The sequence below is a fragment of the Polyodon spathula genome, chromosome 11, assembly GCF_017654505.1.
Source record: "Polyodon spathula isolate WHYD16114869_AA chromosome 11, ASM1765450v1, whole genome shotgun sequence".
NCBI lineage: Eukaryota > Metazoa > Chordata > Actinopteri > Acipenseriformes > Polyodontidae > Polyodon > Polyodon spathula.
This window is the reverse complement of record NC_054544.1, coordinates 31,291,363-31,307,709: the sequence shown is the minus strand read 5'-3', so window position 1 is coordinate 31,307,709 and position 16,347 is coordinate 31,291,363. Positions and strand designations below refer to the sequence as shown.

General features: G+C 35.0%; 1 protein-coding gene across 3 annotated transcripts in view; it reads right to left on the bottom strand.

Moving 5' to 3' along the window:
• Positions 1-382: 382 nt before the first annotated feature.
• The window catches only part of LOC121323697 (serine/Arginine-related protein 53-like), a 105,212-nt gene continuing 89,247 nt past the window's right edge, over positions 383-16,347 (bottom strand). For all 3 annotated transcript variants that reach the window (XM_041264895.1, XM_041264894.1, XM_041264896.1), the window contains 3 exons: positions 2,807-2,913; positions 2,155-2,286; positions 383-567 (listed from right to left, as the gene is read on the bottom strand). In XM_041264895.1, the coding sequence (XP_041120829.1) occupies positions 475-567; positions 2,155-2,286; positions 2,807-2,913 (332 nt within the window). In that variant the 3' untranslated portion in view covers positions 383-474. The remainder of the gene's footprint in view (positions 568-2,154; positions 2,287-2,806; positions 2,914-16,347) is intronic.

Here is a 16,347-nt window from a genome sequence, read left to right as displayed (position 1 = left end):
AAGAATAAGGAACAAGTTTTTAAAAATAAATAAATACATAAATGAATACCAGAAATGTGTACCTCACAATGATTGTTATTTTGCCTGCTTACAAAATGCCAGATGTATTTTGTCATCTCTGGTGGTTCATCACCTGTTGTCAATTACTCTGAACTCAGCCTGTGCATTGGACCAGGTCCACAATCTAGTGTTTCTTCTTTATATAACAAAGTGTACAAATACTTTCCATACTGCACAACTAACAAAACAGCCGATGGACACATGCATTAAAAAGGCACAATATATCCACTGATATGTTAAAAAAAAAAAAAAAAAAAAAAAAAAAAAAAAAAAATTCTAAAAATTGTATTTTTTTTTTTTTTTAAGTTTACATTGAAAATACCAAAAACTCATCCGAGCAATAGCAAGCAAATATGAAAAAAATTCCTATATTCAAATCATTGCATCCTGTTTTAAGCATTGATATGCAGCTGTTCACGGCACAGGGCTTCCCATAAGCCTCTCCTGGCGAAGAGTGATCAGTCTGTGGAGCCACTTCTCCTTCGCTTCTGCCTTGTCAATAAATAACTGAAACAAGAAAATGCAAACAAGGTAACAGCAATGAAATCTGGTGAAGCACACACACAATTACTGTCTTCCCACTAGAACGTGCAGGGCACAGAATAGTAATACACATTCAAATGCGCACAACACATGGTTTTGTTCTTAGAACATTAGTCTCAACACTCTTTAGACTACAAAATATGAAAGTCATACTACATGTGAATTCTAAATTTCAGTACATTGAAGACAAACGTGCAGAAGCTGATACAATGAGGGAGTTGCTTATAAAATGATGAAAGGTCACTAGCTTTTTCTTTTTTTTTACTAAAACAAAGCATAACATGTGGCCCTTGTAGTTAAAACAATTGTGTCTATAAAGAGTACATTTTGATGTTACTGCCTATAGGGTGCATTTTTATTACAGTAATTATATAAATGCACAAATATAAAGTTTCGGGCTCAAGTTTTCTCTGAGATATGGGTTATAAATGAAAAGGGATGCTTAATAAATGAAGAGGACAGAATCCAGGGTAGAATGTGTTCACTAGTATGTGTTAAACCTCACACTAGATAAGAAAAGTGACTGCACAAGGCATTGAGTGGATCACACTGAAGTGCTATTGTCACAAAAGTTTAGCACTAATTATGCATACCTTTTTAAAGGATGACTACATAAAAAGTTGTATTTTTAATATTTAAAGCAAATGTATAACTTTACTTGAAAAATATAAGTGCAACGTTTTACTACTGTTTAGAACTGGTATTAGATTTTATAAACAGGTTTTGTACTCCTGTGATTTTACATTTCTTTTAAAAACATATTGAAAGCATCTCTAAACGTGGTTTTATAAAAAGGGGTCACTTCATTACATTTGGGTATTAAATGAGAATCTCAATAACTAAAGCAAATAAAATGAATTCTGATCCTTCAAATAAAATGTTGGGTTACATACTTAACCAGGGGTTTATCTCAACATTTATTAAGTTTGAATATCAACTGGGATTATCGATTAAAAAAAATAAAATATCGGCATTGGTTGCAAAACTTTTTTTTTAAATTATTATTTTTTTTTAATTATAATAAACAACGCTTGCTTAATATATTAAATTATTATTGACAATTCTTCTTCCCCTGCCCCTTAAAATATTGCATATAGTCAGAGGTAACGAGATTCTGTTCATGTGTAAGATGAATTATTTTGCACACTTTCAGGCGTCTGTGTCGTAATATTAAAATGTCCACTCTACTTAGCTCCATTATTTTATTCATTGAGAATGACAAGTTATCTGTCTGTGTATTATTTTATTTTTTAATCACACTAACTTCTAGAGAAGAGGCAAATTCCTTATAATTTAGATAGCAGCAATACTGAATGTGGCTTCATTTTATTTGATCAAAACCGCACTGGAAATCTTAGATTTATATTTTCGGATAAAATGCAAGGGACTGCGTATTGGTAGTTTTAAAACTTGTCATTAATTCAAGTGCTTAAAATGTTGCAAAATGTTACGAAGTGCCAGATTAATTTGGAAACAACTAGAAAAACTGTGTTATTTTAATTGTCAATGCTCCCAGTTCCAAGAGGTAAATCCAGTATCTGATGAACTCACACTGAGATGGGCCAGCGAGTCATTCTCCTGGTACTGGATAGTTGTAGGGATATTGGGGAGCTCCTGTTCATCATCACAGGTAGACAACACCGTGGATGCTAGGTCCTGCCCGCTTTCTGTAGATTCGGTTGACTATAAAAATGAGGAATAGAAAATAATACATTAAAACCAGCCATGGTACAAGTACCTTGAGATAGATCAAGAAAGCGTTCATTTCTAATTAAAATGATTCACAGGACTGCACCTAAACCAACAGATTCATTCCTGACAATTAGACAACATGCAGCACAGAGGTTAAAAAATAAAAAGGTAGGAAAAAATAAATCTATTGGGTTCATACCATTTGTCCGGCAACTTCTGAAAGTGAAATCACCTGATATAACAGGGTTCTAAAATGTTTTAAAGAAATATTCACATGTAGTAACTAATTCAGGCTGGATCAGTCTACCTATTCTATCCACTAGGTGGTGCACTACTACTGTATAAGGCAAGGAGAAAATCATTAATCAATTCAGTCAATTCAGGAGCCTTGCTAATCATTTTAGTCATTTCAAAGCACCCAGTTTTCTTAAAATAGTTTCAGAAGAAAAAGTGCAGAAGAAAATGAGTGAATCATTTAGTTTTCCTCTAGTTCTACAAATCCAATTCTTACCTTTTTATTGTCTCTGCTTGATGTGAAAAACTGTGCAACAAAGGAGTCGCTCTCTATGGCTTCAATATCTTTGACTCTTTTCACTTGTTCTGCCAGTGTGCTTTGTTCTAAGAGAGAAACAATAAAAAAATGAATGCAGAGTTATTGGGCCCTGCTAGTTATATCAGGGATGGAAATAAGCCTCCTATTGCAGAGCAGTTTGATCCATTGCTGGTTTTAATATGACTATTAATAAAAGACACACCTCATCTTGTTACCTATTCACACTGTAGCTCATCAAGATTGTAGTAGTAAAACCTGGAATGGATCAAACTGCACTGCAATAATGAGTCTTATTTCCATCCCTAGTTATACCCATTAAAGACTCAAGGCAACCAAGGCATCAGTGGTCCATTAGATGCAGACACAAACGCATATAAGAACTCACAGGATATACATACAAATACCACACCAATATACTTCTTATATGCAAAAGAACAATATTAATGAAGAAAAAATAAAACTTAAGTAAAACTAAACAGTACATATGTTTCTCATGTAAGAATCCAACAAAAACAACTTCATATTTACAAAAAAACAGAACAAAACAAGTCTGTATTACACGCAATCTGCATTCCTTTACCCATTAATCTGTGCATCCTCTAGCAGTAAAACATCTATACAAAGCTGATCTGTTGTGTGTCTGATACATTTTCTAAACTTTAAAACTTTAACTGTATTATACTAGCAGTACAACACTGGTGTATATACGTAAGAGACTTTGAATCTATATTCAAATAATATAACAAAAAACTAAAAAAAGTACAGGTACAGAGTCCATAGGAATATAACCAAGGTTTTAAACTCTCATCAGACCTAGCTGTATTACCAATGGCCCTCATTACTTCTGTTGAAGATCTTTTGGTTGTATTTTATATTTAATTTTGAAGTGTGGAGCAGAACATTATCACAGAATATGAAGAAGCAGTGCTGACTGATTTGCGGCCATGCACACTGGCAGAACAAGTGAAAAGAGTCAAAGATATTGAAGCCATAGAGAGCGACTCCTTTGTTGCACATGCCATTTAATGGGGCACTTTTTAAAAGACCTCAAATTACATTGAATAAAAACATAATAATAATAATAATAATATAATAATAATAATAATAATAATAATAATAATAATAATACCCCCCCCCCCCCCCCAAAAAAAAAACAACAGTGGTTGTTTAATGAATAATTATAGTAATTCAAATTGAACTGGTTTAAGATTGACAGTTACCTTCACACACACAAACCTACATTTAAATATTTTTATTTTGTAAATTTAATAAAAATAATTATTTAAATAATAAATACAATAATAATTATATATAGATATCTATAATATATATATATATATATATATAATATATATATCTCTATATAATATATATTATATATATATAATATATACTATATATATATATATAAATACAGGCGTATCACAAAAAAAACTTTTTTTTGTTAGAAGTTGTACCTTATTTTTATAAAAAATAGTTATTTTCATGACTGACAATTTTGGGTTCCTGACAGTTTTGGGTTCAACTGAGATAATGTGGTTTTTAAAATAATTATTACCAAGATATTTTGGATAGCCTTCACAGTAAAATGTTCACATAATATACTCTAAGTAGGTGAAGCATTGAAGCCTGTCCTTCACATGCCAGAGTTTAACTCGCTTCCTAGAACTTACTCTATCTTGGGCCACCAATTCTTTCAATCACTCATCTATTAATATTGCACAGAAACCACCACAGAAAGACACATAATGACAAGAAACATGAAATTACTGGAAAAAACATCTCTAAAAAAATCTATTGAGCTATATCAATGACAACTTCCCCGCGAAGGTGGACTGTTAGAAAAAAGAAAAAAAAAATCCATTAATGCCTCATACTTTTTGACAAACACATTATTGGTAGATAAAATGACTTCCAGATGCTGTTTGTCAGATGTCAGTGGAAAGGATATGTATTTCATAGTAAAATCTAAAGTAATGGACTTTGAGAGACCCAGATAGCTACACACGGAGGGAAATCAATACTAACTCTGTATGGCAAATGCCCCGTGCAAGGTTTAGGTAAAAAGGTCAAAGTTTAAATTTAAACTGGACACATTATCTTGAAAATTAATTTACTGGCTAAGTAAATTGTCACTATATTATTTAAATCATTCCTGTCCACAGTAGGAGACAATGGTTTCAACGCAAAGTTCCTGTCCTACATTAAAGTCTTCCTTGTTTTTACAGCATCGATCCTGGAAACCTGGATCCTTTCACTTGTTTGTCATGTTGTCATTAAATCTAAGCTAATTTTCAGATGCCCATTTAACATACCTAAATGGTTTCTAATTGTGCAGTTCTGTATATTTGGCAGTACAGTAATTTTACTCAACATTTATCTAACACTTATGCTGTCTAATTTTAGGTCTTGTGACAAATTGCCATACGAGTTCAGGGGGGGGGGTATAGAAAAGCTGTTCACATGCTTGATTTCTATACTTCTGGAAAAATATAAATGTGACTGCAAAAAAAAAAAAAAAATCACGATGTACAAAATCATGACTGTTCGAAAAAATACAAACTGCTTCCTGCCACATTTTATAGATTATCCAGTTAATATAAATGGATTGGGTTCAAAATGGCAATTTAAGAACACTTAAGGAGCATATAATCTAATATTTGTTACTATGTAATAATCTGCCCACCAACCATAACTGCTTTCCTTGTGCATTGATTGGCAAATAAATATTTCCTTTTAAATACTACTACTAATACGAATAATATAATAATAAAGTCATTCTATAAAACATGCCCTAGCAAAGCTTCAAAGTGGAACACATGTCTACAAACAGCAGAGGGCATCCTTTAATAAGATACCGCCAAAAAAGCAATGCAGCAGGACACAGATATCGTCTTTCTAAACTTAACAAGGGCTCAGGGTAATTGCAGAATAAAAAAAAGTTATAGTTATTTTTTTTCATGCATTATGCATTCAAATTTAAGTATTACTTCTATCAATAATAATAATAATAATAATAATAATAATAATAATAATAATAATAATAATAATAATATCTGGATAGCATAGCATCTACAACCTCAGCCATCATAATATTTAAATTAATCCGAAATATTCCTCTTGCAATAACCTATCATCATCATCGTAATACAAAAAAAAAAAAAAAAAAAAAACATAAAGGCTATGATCTGAAAACTATTTCATTCTTCTAATTAAAAATGTTAGGTTGAAAAAATAAAATGCATTTGAAAGAGAAAATAATGGAGCATTCAAACACAACTTGTTAGTGACATATTCATGTCGAACCTGGTCATGACCTGAAAATGTAACCATGTTTAAGCCTGAATGATTATGCTGAGAAATCCAGTCACTAGGAGTGCTGGGTGCGACCGGCTGGTGGTTTAAACAGGGCTCAACTAACAAGCCAGGGCTGTAGGTGATGCTTTATTTCAGGCGAATAGGGGTGACTGAACAGAACGCTGTTTATTAATGAAAGGGCAAAATCCAGGCTTCAGTATTTCTGTTAACTGTCCATTTTAATTGCGGGATCCTTACTGACTTTAATGAACTTGCAATAGATATAAGTGGAGCCTGTTTTCAAGGCACTGGCTATTAGAAGCCCTGTCTGCCTGCCAGCCATCTCCAAACACCCCATAACCACACACACACACAACAACTGACTGGCCTGTCAGAAGAGCTAATGCAGACATTGCAGGGCACAGCATGTTTGTCACTGTGGCTGATGTCAGAGATTCGCTGCTCTCTTGTCCCAACATGCAGGAGCAAGATATGTAATTCAATGCTCAATTTACCCTTGTCTTGCAGGAGATTTTTGCCTGCTAATTGATAGAAATTAAACCATTAATCAAGCCACTAGCCATCATTCAAGCCAGAGAAGATGAATATAAACTTTCATAAAAACCACCTTACCCATTTTAGTGCTCATTAGCATTAATTTTTAATGCAATTATGCAATTCTTTTACGCTAAGCTCATAAATTACCACTCTTTTGCTGCTGGCTGGCCTTGTAAAATCCAAAGTAATGCTTTGTAGTTTGATCTTTTAGGCAATTACTGTCTTCTTCAGTCTTTTATCTCTCTGTATTTCCAATAACCTTTTTTTTTCAAATGAACTATATTCCTTCACCCCCTATTTCTTTTTTCTTCTTATATTACACTTCAGTTGTAAATAAAGATGCTTTATCTTTGACAGATTTGTTGAATCCAAAATATTTATTTAAAACTTTGAGAAAGGAAACAGTTAGTCGTCAAAGCAACCTACTGCTCAAAGCAATATTTCCAGAACTTGTGTTATATTAAGTGTTTAGCATTTTATCAAAAATACCACTGCTTCACTCAGGAATTCTTGAATTACGTATTACGCTGCATAAAATCGGAGTAACTTTTTTTTTTTTTTTTACATTTTGTACAAGTAATTGTCTGCTCTCTAAATGATGCCTGAATGAATGTTATATAAGGCAATGTACAGTATGTACAGTACAGTCAGATGTTTTCAGCGTACTGACCCAAGAGCCCTGCTGTTTTTGTGAAGTGGTCTCTTGATTTAGCTGTAGTGCTATAGGGATAAAAAAGATATTGTTATGATTATTCTTAATCCTTACAGCTTTTCTACTGCCAGGAACATCTGCTCTTTATTGGCCCCTTATCCCACTAAGTGTATCTGAATTACTGACATTTAGTACTTGGGTACAGCAAGGCTGGTAAGCAGCAACTCATATAGTGAAAGAATACATATTTCCAGTAAATGTACAGAGATTATGAAGGAGCTCTCAGCTGCCTTTAAAATAAATAAGTAATAGGCTGTTCACATCTGTTCCATTAGCTCAAAGCTGTTATACTGTATTATTATTTGTATTTGTTTTCAATCAGAAGCAGCACTGCAGCAGCAGGCTTTGGGGCTGGGGCTCGGAACATGCTAACAAATAAATACAGCATTGAAACTCACTGCAGATACGACATTGTGTTCTGTTGAATACAAAAGTCAGCCTCAAATATACGTAGTGCAAAAACAAAACTTAAATAGCTTTTTACACTTAAAGGTGTAGCAATTAATTATTTATTGATTTTTTAAAGATCATGTATCAAACTGATAACTAAAATATCTGCTGTACACATACCTGTATACAGTACTGTAATCTGCTATTAGACCGATTACTACAACTAGAAGAATGTTTGTTTATGATCTAACGCAAATCTGCCGCACGCCTCTGAGTTTAAGTCCTAAACCCAAAGCACACCAACCATTATTAAAATGTGTCTGGCAGTGATCAGGTAATAGTTTTTGACTGAATTGATTATGCGCTGACAGTTTCCGATGTAGCCCTGAAAATGCATCAACTCTGTAATGAGGAGCTATTAAGGCTATTGATTTCCTGATTTCAATTGATAGCTAACAGGCCAAAGCTACACATCAATATTTGCATAACTAATACCCAGGAGCGAACAACTTTGACAAATGAAACCTCAGCAGCCCAAACAGCGAAAGCCAATGAATAGAAAGTTAATAGAACAATATAAACCCCTGGCATTCAAATAGAGACGTAATGAATACAAACAGCCTTGTTTAATCCAGGGCAGGTTCAAGAGCAGCGTGAAGGATTTCAATTTTAAAACCAGGGTGCGAATGTTAAAAAAAAGATTGTGAGGCTTAACATTTACAAATTCATATGGGATTCCTTTGTTCACTTGTTTCTGTTTGTTTAACATCTACTTATTTGTCACCATCTCTGTTGTGAAACACTAAAATGAATAATATGATGAACCACACTATACTGGTCTGGACTTTTGGTTTAATATGAAAGTGTTCATATTCAAATTTCTGAAATACCATGGTAGAAAACACACACAAACATGTACACCCCGCACAGATTCACACAACATGCAGAAACACACAATCACATCATTTGTTACAAAATCACACACATATGCAAACCCTCTCCCCGTCATACACCTGTCATTGATCTATTAATCAAATGACTGTGAGTGACAGGACTGATATTGGTGAACATTTCTGGTTTTATATCCACTTCCCAGGTCATTGCTAGAGGCTATGCATAGTACAGCACTGGTTTGAAGCTCAGTGGTTTCCTTGCAAAACAAATATGGGCTTAATGTTTCCAATCCAAAACACTCTTCTTGTTGTATATACAGCACATCTCTTTATTAACACATACTATATATATGTGTGTGTGTGTGTGTGTGTATATGTGTGTGTGTGTGTGTGTGAGATACATCATGTGTACCTCATTCTCCTTCTGGAATTGAGAAATATGTCTCCTTTCTCTGAAGCACTCCCCTGCCCACATGCCTTTTAACAATATGAAAATTAACCATATGCTCTTTTGGGAAGGAAGAGTTTAAAATGGATAGTACAAATCTCTTTCAGCTGCTATAAATCGTTTTAAGTCTACAGTGCTTGAACAAGAGGCCCTTCTTGCTGAAATAACAGTTTTCTTTTGTCTACAGAGAGTGTGGTATATTTTACCTCATAGGAACATTTTCTTCAATAATATAGCCGCTGTGGGGACAATCAAACCTGATAAGGCAGTCTGAAGCTTTTTACTTACACGTGGAGATAAAGGCTGACAGATCGAATATGTCTTCAGACACAACTAAAGTCAAGACATTCAATTTCACTTAAAAAATGCTTGGTGCAAAGTCAAAGGACAGTTTCAACTTAGTAATATCATAAAGTAGCAATGTAGGATAATGTGATTTAAAATTCTATTTTTAATGACAAAGACAGACTTTCGCATAGTGAGACAGTCACAGGTTTCAACATTTCTGAAGTCTCTTAAAACCAAAGGCATTTGTCTTTCTTTTTTTTTTTTTAAATATCTATTTTCACTACACTCTACTCACTAAGCATTTGACATTTTCAGTAGTAACAATTACTAAGTTTATTGATCAAAGTGAATTCCTTGCTAACCGATTCACTAACTTTAACTTAGAAAAGAGTAATATATAGCATTGTGTAAGATTTGTGAAAATTAAGCAACTATATTAGCTGCACAATTTAAAGTTAATTAAGAAATTACAATAACGCTGTAACAACAGAATCTATTAACATATTTTATCATTAAACAATACCACCGCATCATCAGTTGTTTACTGTGACTTTCTGGCAAGAAGAGTAATTAATCTGACCCTGGAATCATAAATTATTTTCTTCCAGTTAACGATGGCTCCAACTAAACGCCCCGTCATTGAAAAATAAGAAAACCTATTTTGCGTTATTAGAGCAGTTTAACACAAATTAGTGAAACTGCACTCCCTCAATCCACTACACTGGGTTACAATGCAGCGCTGCTGTTAATCTTTGTCGTACTGAGTTATGATAACAACGCTCCTAATGGCTGCACAATCTCGTCTGCATGTGGATAATATGAATACTAATCAGGATCTCTCAGTGGGTCAGCAGATTAAGATCACAGCCAGTGCCAGATGCCGAGGTATCCCCTGGAGACTGGAAACATCCACACCAGGTGGTAGTGTCAGCCTAATGAAGCTGCTGCACAGACACACAGGAGGGCCCCCAGAGTCCCGCTGGACCGATCGTGGCTGACCAAGGTGCTCCCTTCACTCCAGAGGGAGGGGGCAGATCCTCACTTATCAACCAGAACATTTGGTTGGCCACGCGAACCATGTTGCAAGAGAAGCACTGTCACCGATAAGTTCAAGATTGCAATCTACACGCTTTATTCAATAACAGTCCAATTATAAAGTAATTAACCCAACACAAGCACAAACAATAGTCTTAGAAACGGCACGAGGCTCACTGAACGAGAAAGCACTTGAATCTTCTATGCAATCTAGTTTTTTTTTTTCTTTTTCTTTTTTATGCTGCTTTTGGGTGGCCCAAGCACATAAAGGGGAGCACTTTGTTCCAAATAAATAATATAAAATACTATATAAAAGAGCTTGAATGTATATGATATGATATTTTAGGGGTTATTTATACAATGTTAAATGTTTATCTCTCAAATCCACATTTGGCATTGTACCTGCACACAGATATACAAACATACTGTACATACCGAAAGCATTTCTCCCTTGTGGAACTTTTTTTATTTTTTTTAACAGCAGAACAAAAGATATTGCCTTTTTTTTTTATAAGCACAAATCCCACATCACCTTACTCCTGCACGGTACCAGGCAGTTTAAAGCTCTACTCTCCCAGAATGTTCCAGTTTGACTTCTAGGGACTTACAGACATGGAATGCTTTCCCCTACACTTACCAAATTTCCACTCGCTGTCCTCCACTTAAAAATACAAAAAGACAAAAATCTAAAGAATCCAAATAAATATTCAATTCCTTCACCATTCCTTATTACAAAGAGCTGCTGTTACCATGAACAGACTGCAATGTGTTCCTTTTTTTAAATAATGTGTGTACAGTATTTCTACAAATAGCAGTCTGTCAAGTTCCTGATACTGGGATATCGTGATGTTAGTTTCTGAGTAGTGTTGTTATATAAAATTAATTCTGAATCATCTACATATTTTTTTTGCTTCATAAAATGCATCAAATGTTGTGATACACAAGGTGTCATAACCAGAAATCGTTCGCTCCGGTAGTCCTAAAAAAAAAACCAAAAAACAACCTGTTCCTTATGCCCATTCAGGAAAGAGATTCCACTAAAGACAGCAGACATTACATTTATCTTCTATACTAAATGTAAATCCATAACTCATTCCATGTAATTCTTATAATAAGAATTTACTTAGTTATCCTATGGTAGTATTTCTGTAACATGCTGAAGCAGTTCAAACATGAGGTAGTGGGCTGATGCTTTATTTTATATATGGTATATGTAAGAAGTCTTATTAACATTTCACTAACCCTCCAAACGTTCAGCCATGAAGCTTACTAACAGGAGTCTTGGAGTTCACACATAGCTGCGAGGTTCCCAGATACTGTAGACTAATCTACACAGTCTATTAGTACAATTGAGGGGCAACAGTCACACAAAACCTCAAGGCTGAAACAGCTACATATTTATAATTAAAAAAAATAAATAAATAAAATAAAAAAAACACGATATAGTGCGGCCTCTGGTCCTTAAAATTGAGCCATCACCTGTTTTAGATAATCAATATTTCTATGTGTATAGAAAATACTCCTAGCTGTTACAATATATAAGGGCTGCAGATGGTTTCTGTCTGCTTTATAACACTGCTTAACTAAACTGATTTTTACTTCCCAAGAGCTACAACTTCAAGATGAGGGCTTCAAGGTGTAGATGGGAGAGCCAATCAGGAGCTTTGGGGCTACAAAAGAAATGTGGGATAACGCCCAGTACACAAGAATCCCCTTTCAGCAAGAACAGATCTGAGCACACTTGAGCAGAACTACAAGAGAAACTACATGACAAATTCATACCTGGATTTCTCTGTTCTGTCTGTTCACGGATATACATGTTGACATCAACTGAGAGCAACTTTCGAACAAGATGCCATTTAAATATGTTGGTGTTATTGTCATGAAGCAGCATTTGTGTATGTAACTTGTAAGGTAAATAAAAATTCATGTGCTACTAACAATGCATTGGACAGCACATACTGTAATTAGAACATAAGAAAGTTTACAAACGACTGTAAACTTTATTTGTTTAATTGCAGGAAACCACATGGAAAAAGTTAAAAACTTTTTTGGAGTGACTTTGTTAGCATTATACAAGTACAGTACAAGAAATCAAATATCTGATGTATTAAGGGCAGTTAAAACATGTTTCAAAACATCTTTAAATGCAAGAATGTCTACTGTGTATACAGCGCATCTGTGTGAACGACAGTTTGCATTGCAATGCACTGATCTTCAGAAGTCTACAAGTTAGTTCATTAATGGTTAATCACCAGAGAAAGAAAAAAAAAAGATGTAACCATTTTCAAAAGTTGACTATCAATCAATCAATCAATCAATACATATTTTAAATAGCACCTTTTATCACAAAGTGCTTTACAGGATAGTGAGGAACAATGCATACTACATTACAGTGTAATGTAGGGCATAGTAGAACATAAGAAAGTTTACAAACAATAGGAGGCCATTTGGCCCATCTTGTTGTTTGGTTGTTAGTAGCTTATTGATCCCAGAATCTCATCAAGCAGATTTTTGAAGGATCCCAGGGTGTCAGCTTCAACAACCTTACTGGAGAGTTGGTTCCAGATCCTCACAATTCTCTGTGTAAAAAAGTGCCTCTTATTTTCTATTTTGAATGCCCCTTTATCTAATCTCCATTTGTGACCCCTGGTTCTTGTTTCTTTTTTCAGGTCAAAAAAGTCCCTTGGGTCGACATTGTCAATACCTTTTAGAATTTTGAGTGCTTGAATCAGATTGCCGCGTAGTCTTCTTTGTTTAAGACTGAAAAGATTCAATTCTTTTAGCCTGTCTGCATATGACATGCCTTTTAAACCCGGAATAATTCTGGTCGCTTTTCTTTGCACTCTTTCTAAAGCAGCAATATCCATTTTGTAGCGAGGTGACCAGAACTGAACACAATATTCTAGATGAGGTCTTACTAATGCATTGTGAAGTTTTAAGATTACCTCCCTTGATTTAAATTCAACACTTTTCACAATATATCTGGCCATCTTGTTGGCCTTTTTTATAACTTCCCCACATTGTCTAGATGAAGACATTTCTGAGTCAAAAAACTCCTAGGTCTTTTTCATAGATACCTTCTTCAATTTCAGTATCTCCCATATGATATTTATAATGCACATTTTTATTACCTGTGTGCAGTACCTTAAACACTTTTCTCTGTTAAATGTCATTTGCCATGTGTCTGCCCAGTTCTGAGTCTTGTCTACATCATGTTGAATGATCTAGATATTCAAAATGCAAACAGGAAAAACAATGAAAATACATTAAATGCAAGGCTAGGATGTGAATTCTAAACATTGTGGATGCATGTGTCATACAGAATCATATGAACAAGATGTAGTGAAAAACCTGAAATAGCAATTTAGACAGCAGCTAATAACATATATCAGGCTAAAGAGCATTGGAAGCAAGAGCGAAGGGTCCTGAGAGTTGATTTGAATTGAGCTACTGTGGGAGCTACACACACTAAAGCTGGGAGAGAGTTCCAGAGAGTCAGGGCCATGAAGCTAAAAGAGCGCTCTCTGAGTGTGGTGCACTTTTGCTTGACCTCAGCTTAGGCACAGAGCCATAGCAGGTCAGCAGGTTGGAGCTGTTTGATGACGGGCCTTGTAGGCAAGCAGGAGAATTTTGAAAGTAATCCTGAATTTTATAGGTAGACTACTATGATAGAATGTATTTTAGCAAATTAGCTTTTCGTGCACCTCGGAACTGCAATCCCATATTCATGCACCCTGCAGTCAGAGAATTTCTTTCAGAAGTGAACTATTAGTGACCTTATAGGGGCCAAGTTCTGATGACCAAACCTCAAAGATCACTGCCACTGTCCAGGATCAAATTAACGAGTTTCAGATGCTAAAATGAAAGCTCTTGACCTCTTGACAATAGCTAATAAACTTAAAGCATTGTAATACATTACCACCAAAGTGTGACCTCATTGCAATCGAACAGTGCTCAGGCAAATTTAACAGCTGCCCTAACATTAATTAAAAGAAGTCCTTCTCATCCAGCTATTCTAATGAACTGAAATCATTAGGTAAAAGCCTTAAGTCCGTATCTCAAACTCACCCTTTCGCAGCAGCCCAGGCAGTACAGATCCAGTTTGGAATTACTAATTAAATAAATGTCACACATTACAGTACATCAGTGGTATTCACTTCCAGTCCAATACCTTGTTACATTCAGGGCCTTTATCACTTAGTGCAAAACCAGCTTTCAACAACTAAAGCTGGGTTGGAACAAGGCTCTGGACCCCTTATTTCAATACTTAAGCATATAGTTGGAACAAGTTCAAGCATGGTTTGCAAGAGCACGAGTGAGCATCACTACATTACAAATTTTGAGCAAATGTTGACAAACAGTTTTGCATGTTGGACAAAATTTATTTGAGGTTCACCTATTTGAACATTTCTGACCACCTGTTACTAATTGTTTAAGAGAACAATGTGGGGTGCTGATGATGTGTTAATATGTTTAGGCCATTGTGTAGTATCAACCTTTCCCACACTGTAACAGGAACCCTTATTAAAATCACAACACAACCACACTGTTTCATTTGCTTTGCACTGATACTTCCAGAAGGCCAGCAATGCACCAGCAGTCAGCTCAATAGTACTCTGCTTGCAGATTCTTCAGCTTTAACAGACAGCCACAGTAAGAAACACTAAACCACTGTCCTGAAATCAAACATTATTTCATTTGGATGGTCTATTATAAACAATGTCAAACAACCATACCAGTGCCAAATGAAAATTCACACATCTCTAAATGACTGTGACAAACGCACAAAAACAAAAACAAAAAAAGTTGAATTGTTTCTTTCAAAAGTGACTCTCTGTTTATGTTGGTTTTTGAATATCACAACAGAGAGAGTTTGGCCATTCGTCACTAACAAACTTCAAGGTAAACGTCAAGGCTAGGCTCGCTCCCCATTTTCTGTTTTCCCTCAAAGCCGCTGAGTAAAGTATGGTCCTGTTTATAGCTATTTGCCTGCCAGGACTACAGTCTGCACCCATTCCACTTGCCCACGTGGCTCTGTAAGTTTCAGCCTCATTCACACTGATGTTCCTCAAGCATGTGGCACATGACTTCAATGGAGCAAATTAAACTGTCTTCCCAGATATCCTTTCACTTTTGTAGCCCTCATTTCTCTGTTTAACACATGGGTAAGGCACCCCATTATCTGCCTGCAGAGGTCGACCTCAGGATATTAGATTCTGCCACAGCTCTCTCCTGTACTAAACCGAGGGGAAACACTTAATCACCCCTGCCTTTTCAAGAAAAAATCAACTTTAAATTTGCCATGATGAAAAATCAATAAGCCAGTAATTGCTTGGCTTATCATCGTGTGGAGGAACAAATTGTGAGGCATGGCTTGGCGTCCACACAGATTTGGCTGTAACACACAGAGTTTCAGGATCACTGGGTTAGAAAAGGAAAAGGTCTCGGAGTGATAATTAAATCTTCTCATAGTGATTTTCTGCCAAATTTATTTCCCACGGGTATATAACTCTGATTCACTGCTTACAAGCCAGGCATAACTAATCATTTCAACGTGGAGCAACACACCTTGGGAAGAAGAGAGAGAAAAAAATCAATCATCGTAAAAAAAAAAAAAAAGAAATATAAATGTATCTTCTGAAATCAATGTTGCATCACTGATTTTATTTGAGTATGATTTTATTTTTTTTTTTTCCATTTTCTGCTGCCTGGATTATACATGGCACTTAGTGTAATATAGTTGAGCAAACAAAAAAATGTCAGTAGTGGTTCAAATTATGAACGTGTATAAGGATGTGTACACAGTATAAATATGTATAAACATAATAATAAAAACAGATCAATGATACTTGTACCGCAAAATTTATTTTACAGA